At 32.1% G+C, this 11,699-nt stretch overlaps 1 protein-coding gene across 1 annotated transcript in view; it reads left to right on the top strand.

The window, feature by feature from the left end:
- The first annotated feature begins 364 nt into the window (after nucleotides 1–364).
- LOC126889468 (putative leucine-rich repeat-containing protein DDB_G0290503) overlaps nucleotides 365–11,699 on the top strand; it is a 136,345-nt gene continuing 125,010 nt past the window's right edge. Inside the window, exon 1 of the mRNA XM_050657787.1 lies at nucleotides 365–706. Within this exon, the coding sequence (XP_050513744.1) occupies nucleotides 554–706 (153 nt within the window). The 5' untranslated portion in view covers nucleotides 365–553. The remainder of the gene's footprint in view (nucleotides 707–11,699) is intronic.

The following is an 11,699-nucleotide window of genomic DNA, read 5'->3' as shown; positions in this document are numbered from 1 at the left end:
ACTTGTACCTATAATAGTTATCAAATATTCAATTGAGTTTATCATCGAGCAATTTTTTAATTAAAGGTACTTTTTTTAAAGTATTTCATGCTCCTGGTATATCACAAACTCTATCTTGGACAGTGACAGTATACTATGTATTTTTACCTAAAACTACTAATTAAATAATGTTACGTTAAAATTTAGTTAATACTTGTACCTAGAATTGTTATGAAATACACAATTGAGTGTATCATCGACTGATTTTTCTAATTCGAAATACTTTTTCAAAAAATATGTCATCCTCCTGGTATCTCATATTTTTATCCTGTATAATTTCAGAAATAACCTCGTATAGTATACTCCGACTGTGGCGTCCCCATCCGACAGCGGTCGTTGGTCGAAGTCGATTAGTGATACTAAAACAGATGGAAGCTACAAAGTCGTTGTGGAATTTGTATTGTTTGTTATCAAGAAGTTTTTGCAAAGTGAGAATTGAAATTCATGTATTATGTAGTAATCACACAGTTTGTTGAAATTGTTGTGTTTGTTTTGATTGTTTAAATAAATAAAAATGAATTTGGAAGTGGCGAAAAACACGGAGTTAGACAACATTCAAAATGTTTGTCGATTATGTTCTGGGACAGTACAATTAACATCAGTTTTCAATAAGGTGGATGGCCCAAAACCGTTAGTGGAAATAGTAAATGTCTTAACAACAATTCAGGTAAGCGTTATCACTTTTTAGTATATTTTTGTTGAAATCAAATGGACTTAACCTAAATATCTGTAACACCTATTATTCAGGACATGCATATTTTTTAATGTACGAGGTGTACTCAATATATTTTATCTTTAGTTTTGAGAATTTATACAATTTTAAGTTAGTTAATTACATGTCTATGGTCATGGGATATCATTTAGTTTATATAAAGTTTATTTTTCCCAAAAATTTGCACAATATGAATCCCTATAATCCCTAATCCCTGGTTCACACACTAAAAAGTACAAAATTGTGCGCATGTGCAACAATACAACTGTCAACTTCATGTGTCAGGTGTCACATTAGTATTAGTGCATCAACAAGTAATAAAACTGCTGACGCTGAAAAGGTACAAAAATGTTTAGTGCAGATTTAATAGAGTTTGTTTTATTGAGTTAAAACTGGCATGTTTTGTTAACATATATTTTATCAAACAATGTATGTAGATTGTAAATCTACACACAGAAGTATTTGTAATATTCATTAGTTTGAGTTCTTCCTTTAATGTTTTACATAGGCTGAATGGTCAATGAATTAAAGAGAAACTGGTTACATCAGAAGATTTGAAGTAACACATTGAGGGACAGAACGTCTATAGATGTGTAAGTTCCATTGATGTAATGTGACACAATGTCTATAGACATTGCATTTTTCCCTATTCTACTTTCCAAATTACGTATAGTGTAACAACACTTGCTTATACATTTGACGCACTGCCTGCGAACGTGTTAACCATTTTTATGCAAATAATACTAATAACATTCTCAACAGGTTCTGAAACTGTTTTCTTGTGGTATGTCTCTATAATATTTAATACATTCTCTTAAAATGTGTCTTCACCTTCACAACTTCTAAAAACAAATCATTAATTATTCTTCAAAAATACTACTAGCTTTCAAAAAGCTTTATATATATTATATCGTCACAGTATAAAGCGGGACAGTAGAACCACTCTCAAAAAATTGGAAGTAAAATCTGTAGTCACGCATGGCGACTGCGCAATGTTGGCAGTCACTTTTGCCCCACTCTTGCATTGCTATTCGCATAGAAACGTACAGCTTTTAACAGGGAAAACCCGAATCCACCACTGGTGAATTACCAATTGCATACTGCCAGTATTACTTCCTGAGATCATAGCGCCGACAGAAGAGTGATTTTACTGTGGAACCTCTATACTGTGATATCGTTAAGATAAAAATTGAACATTTCTGTGGAAATTTTATATATTTTCAAAACGGTTATATGGTATTAACAAGGTAAAACATAACAGGTAACAGGTAAATGCATATTGAGATATGTACAGCTTTCAAGTTAGCTCAACATTTATACTTTACAATAAATATGTTTATTTATATAGAGAAAAAAAATGCAGTAGAACCCTGATTATCCTTGATACTTGGGACTGGACGTGGCACGGATAGTTGAAAACACAGATAATTTGAACATTTATTTCTTATATATGTTACAGTTCAAGTTGATTATCCAATTGGGAGACTATTCCTAGTTCGAGTCAACTAAAACGGCTGGTTTTAGTAAAAGTTGATTATAAATATAAAATAGAAGATTTTTATTCAACATTTACTAGTAAAAGTAGACTGCAACTAGAAAAAGTATATTCTTCCCAATGCCATTTAGTAAGGGTTGATTCACACAAACGACCGATTCTAGAATTTAAATGTTTAATCTAAAAGGGAAGCACACTCATCAAAAAAGCATGTGAGGTTATACTCGTATAATCTACATAATATACTGAATCAATCCAGAAATAGTAGTATAGTATAGTTGATCCAAAAGATGGCATAACCCAGACATCCAAAGTGAAAGTTATCCTTCAACACCAAATTGTTCTATATGGTCCACACAATGTCCAGAAAAAAGTCACACCATTTTGAGCGTCGGGTTTGGGGGGGAGAGGGGAGAGGAATCAGTAAATTCGTAGTTTTTTAAGTTTTTCGCCAATATTTCTAAAACTATGCGGTTTAGCATGAACAATCCTCTATACAAAATTGTTCTACATTAAATTTGAAATAAAAAAGGCCCTATACATAATCTTTCTAAAATGAATGGTTCCAAAGTTACGGAGGTAGTATAGTATAACTGGTCCAAAAAAAGACCTAACCCAAACATCCAAAGTAAAAGTTTTCCTCCAACACCAAAATGTTCTATATGGTCCACATATTGTTCAGTAAAAAGTTACACCATTTTGAGCGTCCGGTTTGGGAGGGAGATGGGAGAGAAGCCGGTAAATTAGTAGTTTTTTTTACGTTTTTCGTCAATATTTCTAAAACTATGCTTTAGTGTAAACAGTGTTATATACCAAAATATTCTACATGAAATTCAAAACAAAAAATGTTCTATACATAATTGTTATAAAATCAACGGTTCCAGAGTTACGGAGGGTGGAAGTCGAGGTTTTCGATACTTTTTATATTTTTTGGGCAATATTTATGATATAACTATACCAAAAACCCAGACATCCAAAGTGAAAGTTATCCTCCAACACCAAATTGTCCTATATGGTCCACATAATGTTCAGAAAAAAGTCACACCATTTTGAGCGTCGGGTTTGGGTGGGGGGTAGAGGGGGGAGAAATCGGTAAATATAAAAAGTATCGAAAACCTCCACTTTTCACCCTCCGTAACTCTGGAACCATTGATTTTATAACAATTATGGATAGAACCTTTTTTGTTTTAAATTTTATGTAGAACATTTTTCTATAGAACATTCCTTACGCTAAAGCATAGTTTTAGAAATATTGACGAAAAACTTAAAAAAACTACTAATTTACCGAATTCTCCCCCCCCCCCCAAACCAGACGCTCAGAATGTTGTAACTTTTTACTGAACAATATGTAGACCATATACAACAATTTGGTGTTGAAGGAAAACTTTTACTTTGGATGTCTGGGTTAGGCCTTTTTTGGACCAATTATACTATACTACCTCCGTAACTTTGGAACCGTCCATTTTAGAAGAGTTATGCATAGGTCCTTTTTTATTTCAAATTTAATGTAGAACAATTTTGTGTAGAGGGTTGTTCATGCTAAACCGCTTAGTTTTAGAAATATTGACAAAAAATGTAAAAAAATAGGAATTTGCAGATTTCTCCCCCTCTCCCCCCCAAACCCGACGCTCAAAATGGTGTGACTTTTTTCTGAACATTATGTGGACCATATAGAACAATTTGGTGTTGGAGGATAACTTTCACTTTGGATGTCTGGGTTTGGGTCTAACTATACCATACTATAGTGAACTCAAACTAATATGAGTTGGTTCTATTTTTCCCGCGATCTACTTTAACTAACAAGGATTAAGAAGAGTCTAGTTCAACTAGTAAAAGTTGAATTAAATGTTTCAAATCAACTCTTACTGCTCGTTTTAGTTGGAGTTGACTTGAACTAGGAATAATCAACTCTAACTGAGAATCAACTTGAACTGTAACATATAATACATATTATGTACGTATTTACATACATATGTACATGTCATAAAAAGATAACAGAACAAATAAATCTTTCAATATGAGTCTCCCTCTCGGCATATAGAACTCCATCGAGTGATTTACGGTGGCGCTATTTTGATAAAACCTCAAAAATGCAATTTTACCAAGAGAAAATCAAACCACGGATAATCCATAGCCTGGATAATCCACACTGAAAAGAAAGTACTGAAAACATCTATTGTAATGTAACATACAGTGAGGACGTTTGAGTTAAGATAAATTCACTATCTCGAGAATAGGAGAATTTGGAGAGAAATGCTGAGACAAGTCGATTTTTATTTTTAAATTATGACTTTTTGGCATATATATCATAATAGTGACGTCATCTATCTTTGGGCTCATTTGAAAGGTTATTTAATTCTCTATTCGGTATTATAAAGGTTAAGATAATTATTTATACAGAGTGTACAAAAAAATTAATATTGAATTAAATTAATTGAGACAAAAAGAAGAATGTATGTAATTAATTTAATTCAAAATAAATTCTAGTGATGTCAAAAAACAGAACGAAATGCTTATTTGACAAATGAATATTGTTTTCGCTTAAATTCAATTTTAAAGCTGCCACCCACCTGTCTCTTAGCACTTTGAACATTGAATTTAAGCGAAAAGCAATACTTATTTGTGAAATAAAAATTTTTACCTGACTTCTGCCAGCCGTAAAATGTAGTTTGAAATAAATAAATTGCTTACATTCTTCTTTTTGTGTCAATTAATTTAATCAAAAAATATTTTTTGGCGACCCTGTATAAATAATTAGGTTATTTTTTATATTACTGAATAGAGAATTGAATAACCTTTCAAATGAGCTATCACACAACCCCTACTCTTATTTAAAAAAAATCATCGATGACGTCATCACGCCCAGATGGATGACGTCACTAGCATGATATATATGCCAAAAAGTCATTATTTAAAAATAAAAATCGACCTGTTTCAGGATTTATCTCCAAAATCAGCCATTCTCGAGAAAATTAATTTATTCCAACTCAAACGTCCTCACTGTATACAATAAATGTATACTAAAATGTGTATCAATAAATACTGCATCAGTTAAGTAGAGGTAAGTGTGCAACACTTCACTTCTAGCCTTCTATCGTCCATTTATTGACGTAGGTCTCTCTTAACTCCTTCCATCGCTCTCTATCCTGAGCAACACAGTTCTAATTTGTTTCGGCTATTGTTTTTAGGTCATCTACCCATCCCATCTCTGGTTTTCCTCTTGGTCGTCTACCTTCGTAAGGTCTCCAATGTTGTATTGTGGCATTCCAACTTTGGTCTTTTTGTCTAGCAGTGTGGCCTGCGAAGCTCCCTTTCAGTTTCTGTTGCGGTTAGTATATTCATATTGGCCTTGGTTAGGGTCCACCTTTGACATTCATGTCATCATGGGAAGGATACACTGATTGAACACCTGGCTCCTCAGGTATTAATGTGCAATACGTTTTGTTGCAATTTTAATTGCTTTATTTTGATTTCTATGAAATACCACATAGTGATACCAATATGGCATTTTGTTATATGTTGAATACAGAAAAGTAACAATTTTACAAAATTTTTTACAAGATTTTTATAAAACATTGACTACCTGATGCTTTAGCAAGATGGCTACAAAAAGTATTTACTTCTTACACTTTCAACTAGATCATTACTGTTTTTTTTATACAGTGGCCTGCTAATTATTGCACATCTTATATTTTTTAATTAAAATAATTGACACAAAAATAGGAACATATTTAATTATTTAATTCAAAATACATTTTACTGTTGTCAGAAAACAGAAAAAATGTTTATTTGAAAAGTAAACATTGCTTTCGCTTAAATTATATGTTTAAATTGCCAAGAGGCAGGTGGGTGGCAGCTTAAACATTGAATTTAGCGAAAAGCAATGTTTATTTGTCAAATAGACATTTTTTTGTGTTTTCTGACAGCAGTAAAATGTATTTTGAATCAAATAAATTACATTCGTCTTATTGTGCCAATTAATTTAATTCAAAACAGATTATTTTGAGCACACTGTATAAATAATTAACTGTGATGATGTAATCAATGATTTTTTTTTCAAATGAGGTTAGGGGTCATGTGTTAGCTCATTTGAAAGGCTATTTAATTCTCTATTAAGTAATATAAACATTAACATAATTATTTATACAGGGTGTCTAAAAAATATGTTTTAAATTAAAATAATTGACACAAAAGGAAGAATGTATTTTATTTATTTAATTCAAAATACATTTTACTGTTGTCAGAAAACAGAAAAAAATGTTTATTTGAAAAACATTTTGCTGGCAGCTTGAACAGTGAATTTAAGCTAAAAGCAATGTTTATTTAAAAATCCACAAGGAATAATATCCTGTAGCTGGCTGTATACCATTAATTACAAGTAAATTTAAGGAAAATTTTTTCTTTATAAAAATTTTTTTTTTATAATAGGTCTATTTATTTAAAAAACCTTAATAGGCCACAAATATAGTGAAAACGTTCTGTGATATTTGTGGCCCTTTTAAGGGTTTTTAAAAATAAATATACTGTTTCTAAAGAAAAAATTTTCATTAAATTTACTTTCAATGTTTATTTGTCAAATAAACATTTATTTTTTTTTCTGACAGCCGTAAAATGTATGTTGAATTAAATAAATTAGATACATTCTTCTTTTTGTGTCAATTAATTTAATTCAAAACAGATTATTTTGTACACGCTGCACACTGGCGAAAATTGTCGAAATCGTGGACGAAACTTCTAACTCCAAACCTACTTAACTGATTTTAAATTTTTTTGCACCGTTGGAAAGCTAAAGCAATCTAAATTAACATAATGTATATTTTGTTCCAAAAAATTATATACAGGATGTTCCAAATTTTTGTACAATTCCAATTACTGCAACAATTTTGAAAATTATTTTGCATCTAGTAAGTTCATTAGATACAGATAAAGGAAACATTTTTTATTTTAGAAATATATATACAGGATGTCCCAATTGTTTTAAATAGTTATTAAAAGAAAACTACTTTAGAAGCACTAAATCAATTTTAAAAATTTTTGCACAATTAAAAGGATAATTGAATATAAATTACCGCAAAATATATGTGTGTGTATACAGGATGTACAAAATGTTTATTTTGCGGTAATTATTGCGTCAGTTATAAATATTCTTTGGCATTCCGTAAATTGATTGTAAATAAAATTATTTATTTTTAGATTATATAAATTGTAAAAAGTACAAATAATATTAAAAATTTTTTTTATCGTTAATTCTTCGTCCGATCGCGATGGTTCCAATAGACTTTCATCTACCTCAGGCTCTTGTAAAAATTGAAGAACTTCAGTAGGGTATTGTTTCAACTTTTTAGACCCTAGTTTTTTCATGCTACTAATATAGGGATCTGAAGACACCAAAAGATTATGAAAAATGTCCTCCATATTCTGTTGTCTTGAAAACTTTCTAGAAAAACTTTCCCTGTATCTCTTAATGTCTTTATTGCGGGCTTCTTGGGCTTCTTCGCCGAGTTGACCAATTGGAAGAAGCGCGTACTTTAATATTTCTGCACTATGAATTAATATTTTATGCACTGTAGTTGGCATATTATACCATGGGTACAACTCGACAAACTTCTTGGCGGTATCAAGGCAATCATTTTTAAAAGGCTCTGTTTTTATAGGGTAGCCACTGGAAATTGTTATCAAAATAATGCGAAAACGTTTAATTATTTCTTCATTTACTTTGGTAATTTGTGCCGAAGTTGTTGCCTCAGTAAAAAATCGACGAGCGGTATTGCCATCATTGATGCTGCCGTATCCCGGTTTCGGTTTATCGACCAATAAACCCAATTGAGATCTGAACATTTCTTGTATTTTTTTCTTCTGTTCTGCCACTTTTCTTTTATTTTCGTCTCCACGAACCTGCCACTGACCAATTACCAACTTATATGAGAGGTGAAGTAAACACTCAAAAAAGCGTATCCACGCATGTAAAGATGACAACCCAAACCGTAGTTTTGATTTGTCCTGGACTTCCTTCTTAATAACCAGATCACTTTTGTTGAAATCCTTGGAAGTAAGTCCACATAGATAGCATCTCTGTGTTGATGTATTTTCAGAGACAGCATTACAAATTTTTCCATCTATCATGGTAAATAGTAAGATATGTTTGACAAAAATATTGGTATTTTCAATATTAACTGTGGTCGCAATTAAGGATGATATTTGCTTTTCGATGTATTCCATTTCCTTCACTGATATATCTGTAGTCTCATGAACCAATTGAATTTGTATGGGCCTGCAAAACCTTGGGGATGATGAACGAGGGTTCTGCCACACGACAATTTTTTCCTTGGAATTTGGTTCACCTGACACTAACTGCAGAGGGACAAGCGAAGTCAGAAACATGTTTGCATCAGAAACACTGGGGGCAGTAAATTTTTGTTTATATTCGCTCATGCCAGAACTTCCATCACAACCAATTAACAACAACAAAGATCGTGTTCCCAAACGTCGATTACTAGCTAAATTGGATCACTATGGTATCCGCGGAAAGTTAAACTTTTGGATTCAAAATTTTCTATCAGACAGGTACTTCCGAGTTCGTGTTGGGGAAGCTTATTCACTGGGCAAACCAGTCAAGAGTGGAGTTCCACAAGGATCAGTACTTGGACCACTACTATTTTGTATATACACTAGTGATCTTCCTCTTGTTGTATCCAGTAAGGTTTCCATTTACGCAGATGATACTAAATTATATGTGAATCCAATTATTGACCAACATGTTCTTCAAACCGACCTTGACGCAATATTCAAATGGTCCTCAGAGTGGTTACTTCCACTGAATATTGAAAAATGCGTCATACTACATATTGGCAAAAATAACCCATTACTACCGTACTTTATTAATGGGCATCCCATAGAGTCAGTAACCTCCCACAAAGATCTTGGAGTGATAGTTAACAGTAACTTAAATTGGTCTGACCATATAGTGTCCGTGTGTAAACGTGCAAATTCCAAACTGTTTCTAATCCGCAAATGTTTTACACGAATATCTCTAACCTCAATGAGTAAACCTTACTCTATATACGTCAGACCTATTCTTGAGTTTGCCGGACCAGTGTGGAGTCCAGATCTTAACCGTGATAAAGTCTTACTTGAAAATGTTCAACGTAAAGCCACAAGACTGGCATTTGGCCGTGTAAGACCTAATTATGAAGACAGACTATCCTTGGCTCATCTAACAACATTTGAACATCGAAGTCTTCGAGGTGACCTAATTATATCCTTCCGTATTTTAAAATATAATTTTGGAAACCTTAACACAATATTTACGCTAAATCTAGACGAACGATTAAGAGGTCATCATTATAAATTAAAGAGGGAACAGACGACAACAAGATCCAGAATGAACTTTTTACCAAACAGAATATTTAACATCTGGAATAACTTAGATGAAGACACCATATCGGCAACTAGTGTTAACATTTTTAAAAATAGACTTGATAATTCTTTATTTTCTTTGCAAGACTGAATAATTTTAGGACGGCATTATTTATTGTTTCAAAATTTTGTTTGAAATTGTAATCTTTAAAATTTTTATTAGTTTTATAACGATATTTTTCTTTGTTTTGAACATTATGGGAGCTTTACAGGATTAAATTGTTTTAGGGCGACATTTTTTTATTGTTTCAATATTTTTATTTGATGTTTGTTAATTTTTAACTTTATTCTTAATTTGTATTAGTTGTAAAATGATATTTCTCTTTGTTTTTGGGCATAATAGGAGCTCGCTCCTCTGCCCTTATTTGATTTATAATAATAATAATAATAACCCCATTTGGTAATTAAATGAAGATTACATAACTCATTAGGGGTAAATGCCACCACCACCTCTTTTAGAGCCTTAAATACACGCACAGCTGTGTGATCCAGTAAGTTTTGCAAAGGTGCTTCTGCCATTGATTCAGTAATAACCAAATTGTCAGGATAACACTTCTTTTTAGCTGCTGTAATAGTTTCATAATTAGGATAAATATTACTGTTGTTATCTTTGGCTGCATTTCTAATAATATTATACTGGAATTTTGTTAACTTTGCTTCAACAACTATTGACAAGGCTTTATCAGAAGAATATGGAATAACGCTCCGGCTAATTTTGGTGTAGGCGTCTTTGTATTTTGTTGCACAGTGGGGCGTAGAAAAGACTATATCTTTCATAACAGCTGCCGAATCTAGTTTTCCTTCTTTTCGAAGTTGCATTTGAGCCGCGTAGCACAATTCTTGAGAGCTAAATTGTGATCGCAAGGCCTGAGTTTTTCTTCTTTTTGATCTTTCACTAATTACAGAAAAATCAGCTGATGGCCTTCCACTTTCCTTGCGAATGGCAAATGGTTCTGGATTACAGCAAAATTCAATCCTCATTTCTAACCATGATTGATTTTTATTTTGAAAAGCCTGGTAATTTCTAGATGACGCAGTCAATTTGCTTTTGTACTGCGAACAAAATTTTGCCAATTGTTGCTTTATTTCCGCTGATAATTTAGTACTTCCAGTGGCTCTTCTGATTTCGTCATGCAGGTAATTACATTTATCTTGGAAATTAGTTGATGGACAACTTCTTAGAAATTTAACTAGTTCATTTCTAGTAAATGAAATGTTACTAGACCGCGAACCTGCAATAAACAAAAAAGGTGAGCTTACTTGGATGTACACTTTACAATATAATAAAGAAAATCTGGCAACATCGCAAATTATCGCAACTATTTTTTCCACGCCCTGATTCCGTAGACTCTAAAATATTTTTTAACCAAAAATTCGCCGCTTGATCTAAATTCATACATAACTTTTTGCTTAGGAAAACAGATGAAAAATTTATTTTTTAGAAATTAAAAGCACCTATTTACGACAGCTTTAACAGTTATTAAAAATTGGAAAAAATAGGCATATATAATATAAAAATATTCTACTTACTTCCAGCAACAGGCTCCATATCAATTTAGTTAAATAATTCACAACAAAAGTTCAAAAATAAATTACACAAGACGATTACTAACAAAGCACACTTCAATCACTAACATCCACCTTCCACAAACATAAAGTTTAAACTGGTAAAGTGTCAAAAGGGCTGCTACCTGATTTGCAAAAAGGATCGGTAATTATACCCAGGTAACCAATAAAGTAATTGTTCATAATAATTCTCAGAAAACCCGAAATTTATAAATCTGCATTTCGTCCACAAATTCTGGGAAATTCGCCTGTGTGCGCTGTACAAATAATTAGGTTAATGTTTATATTACTGAATAGAGAATCGAATAACCTTTTAAATAAGCTAGCATACGACCCCTATTCTCATTACATATATACTCATATACTGGTATGATATACAGTGATTAGCGCACTATTAATAACCGGCAAAATAAGGCAAAAGCTGGAAACATATTAAGTTGTGAGATAAAAAGAAATGAAACTAGTGGAGGT

This window comes from Diabrotica virgifera, chromosome 8 (assembly GCF_917563875.1).
Source record: "Diabrotica virgifera virgifera chromosome 8, PGI_DIABVI_V3a".
Classification (NCBI taxonomy): domain Eukaryota; kingdom Metazoa; phylum Arthropoda; class Insecta; order Coleoptera; family Chrysomelidae; genus Diabrotica; species Diabrotica virgifera.
This window is presented reverse-complemented; position numbering and strand designations above follow the sequence as displayed.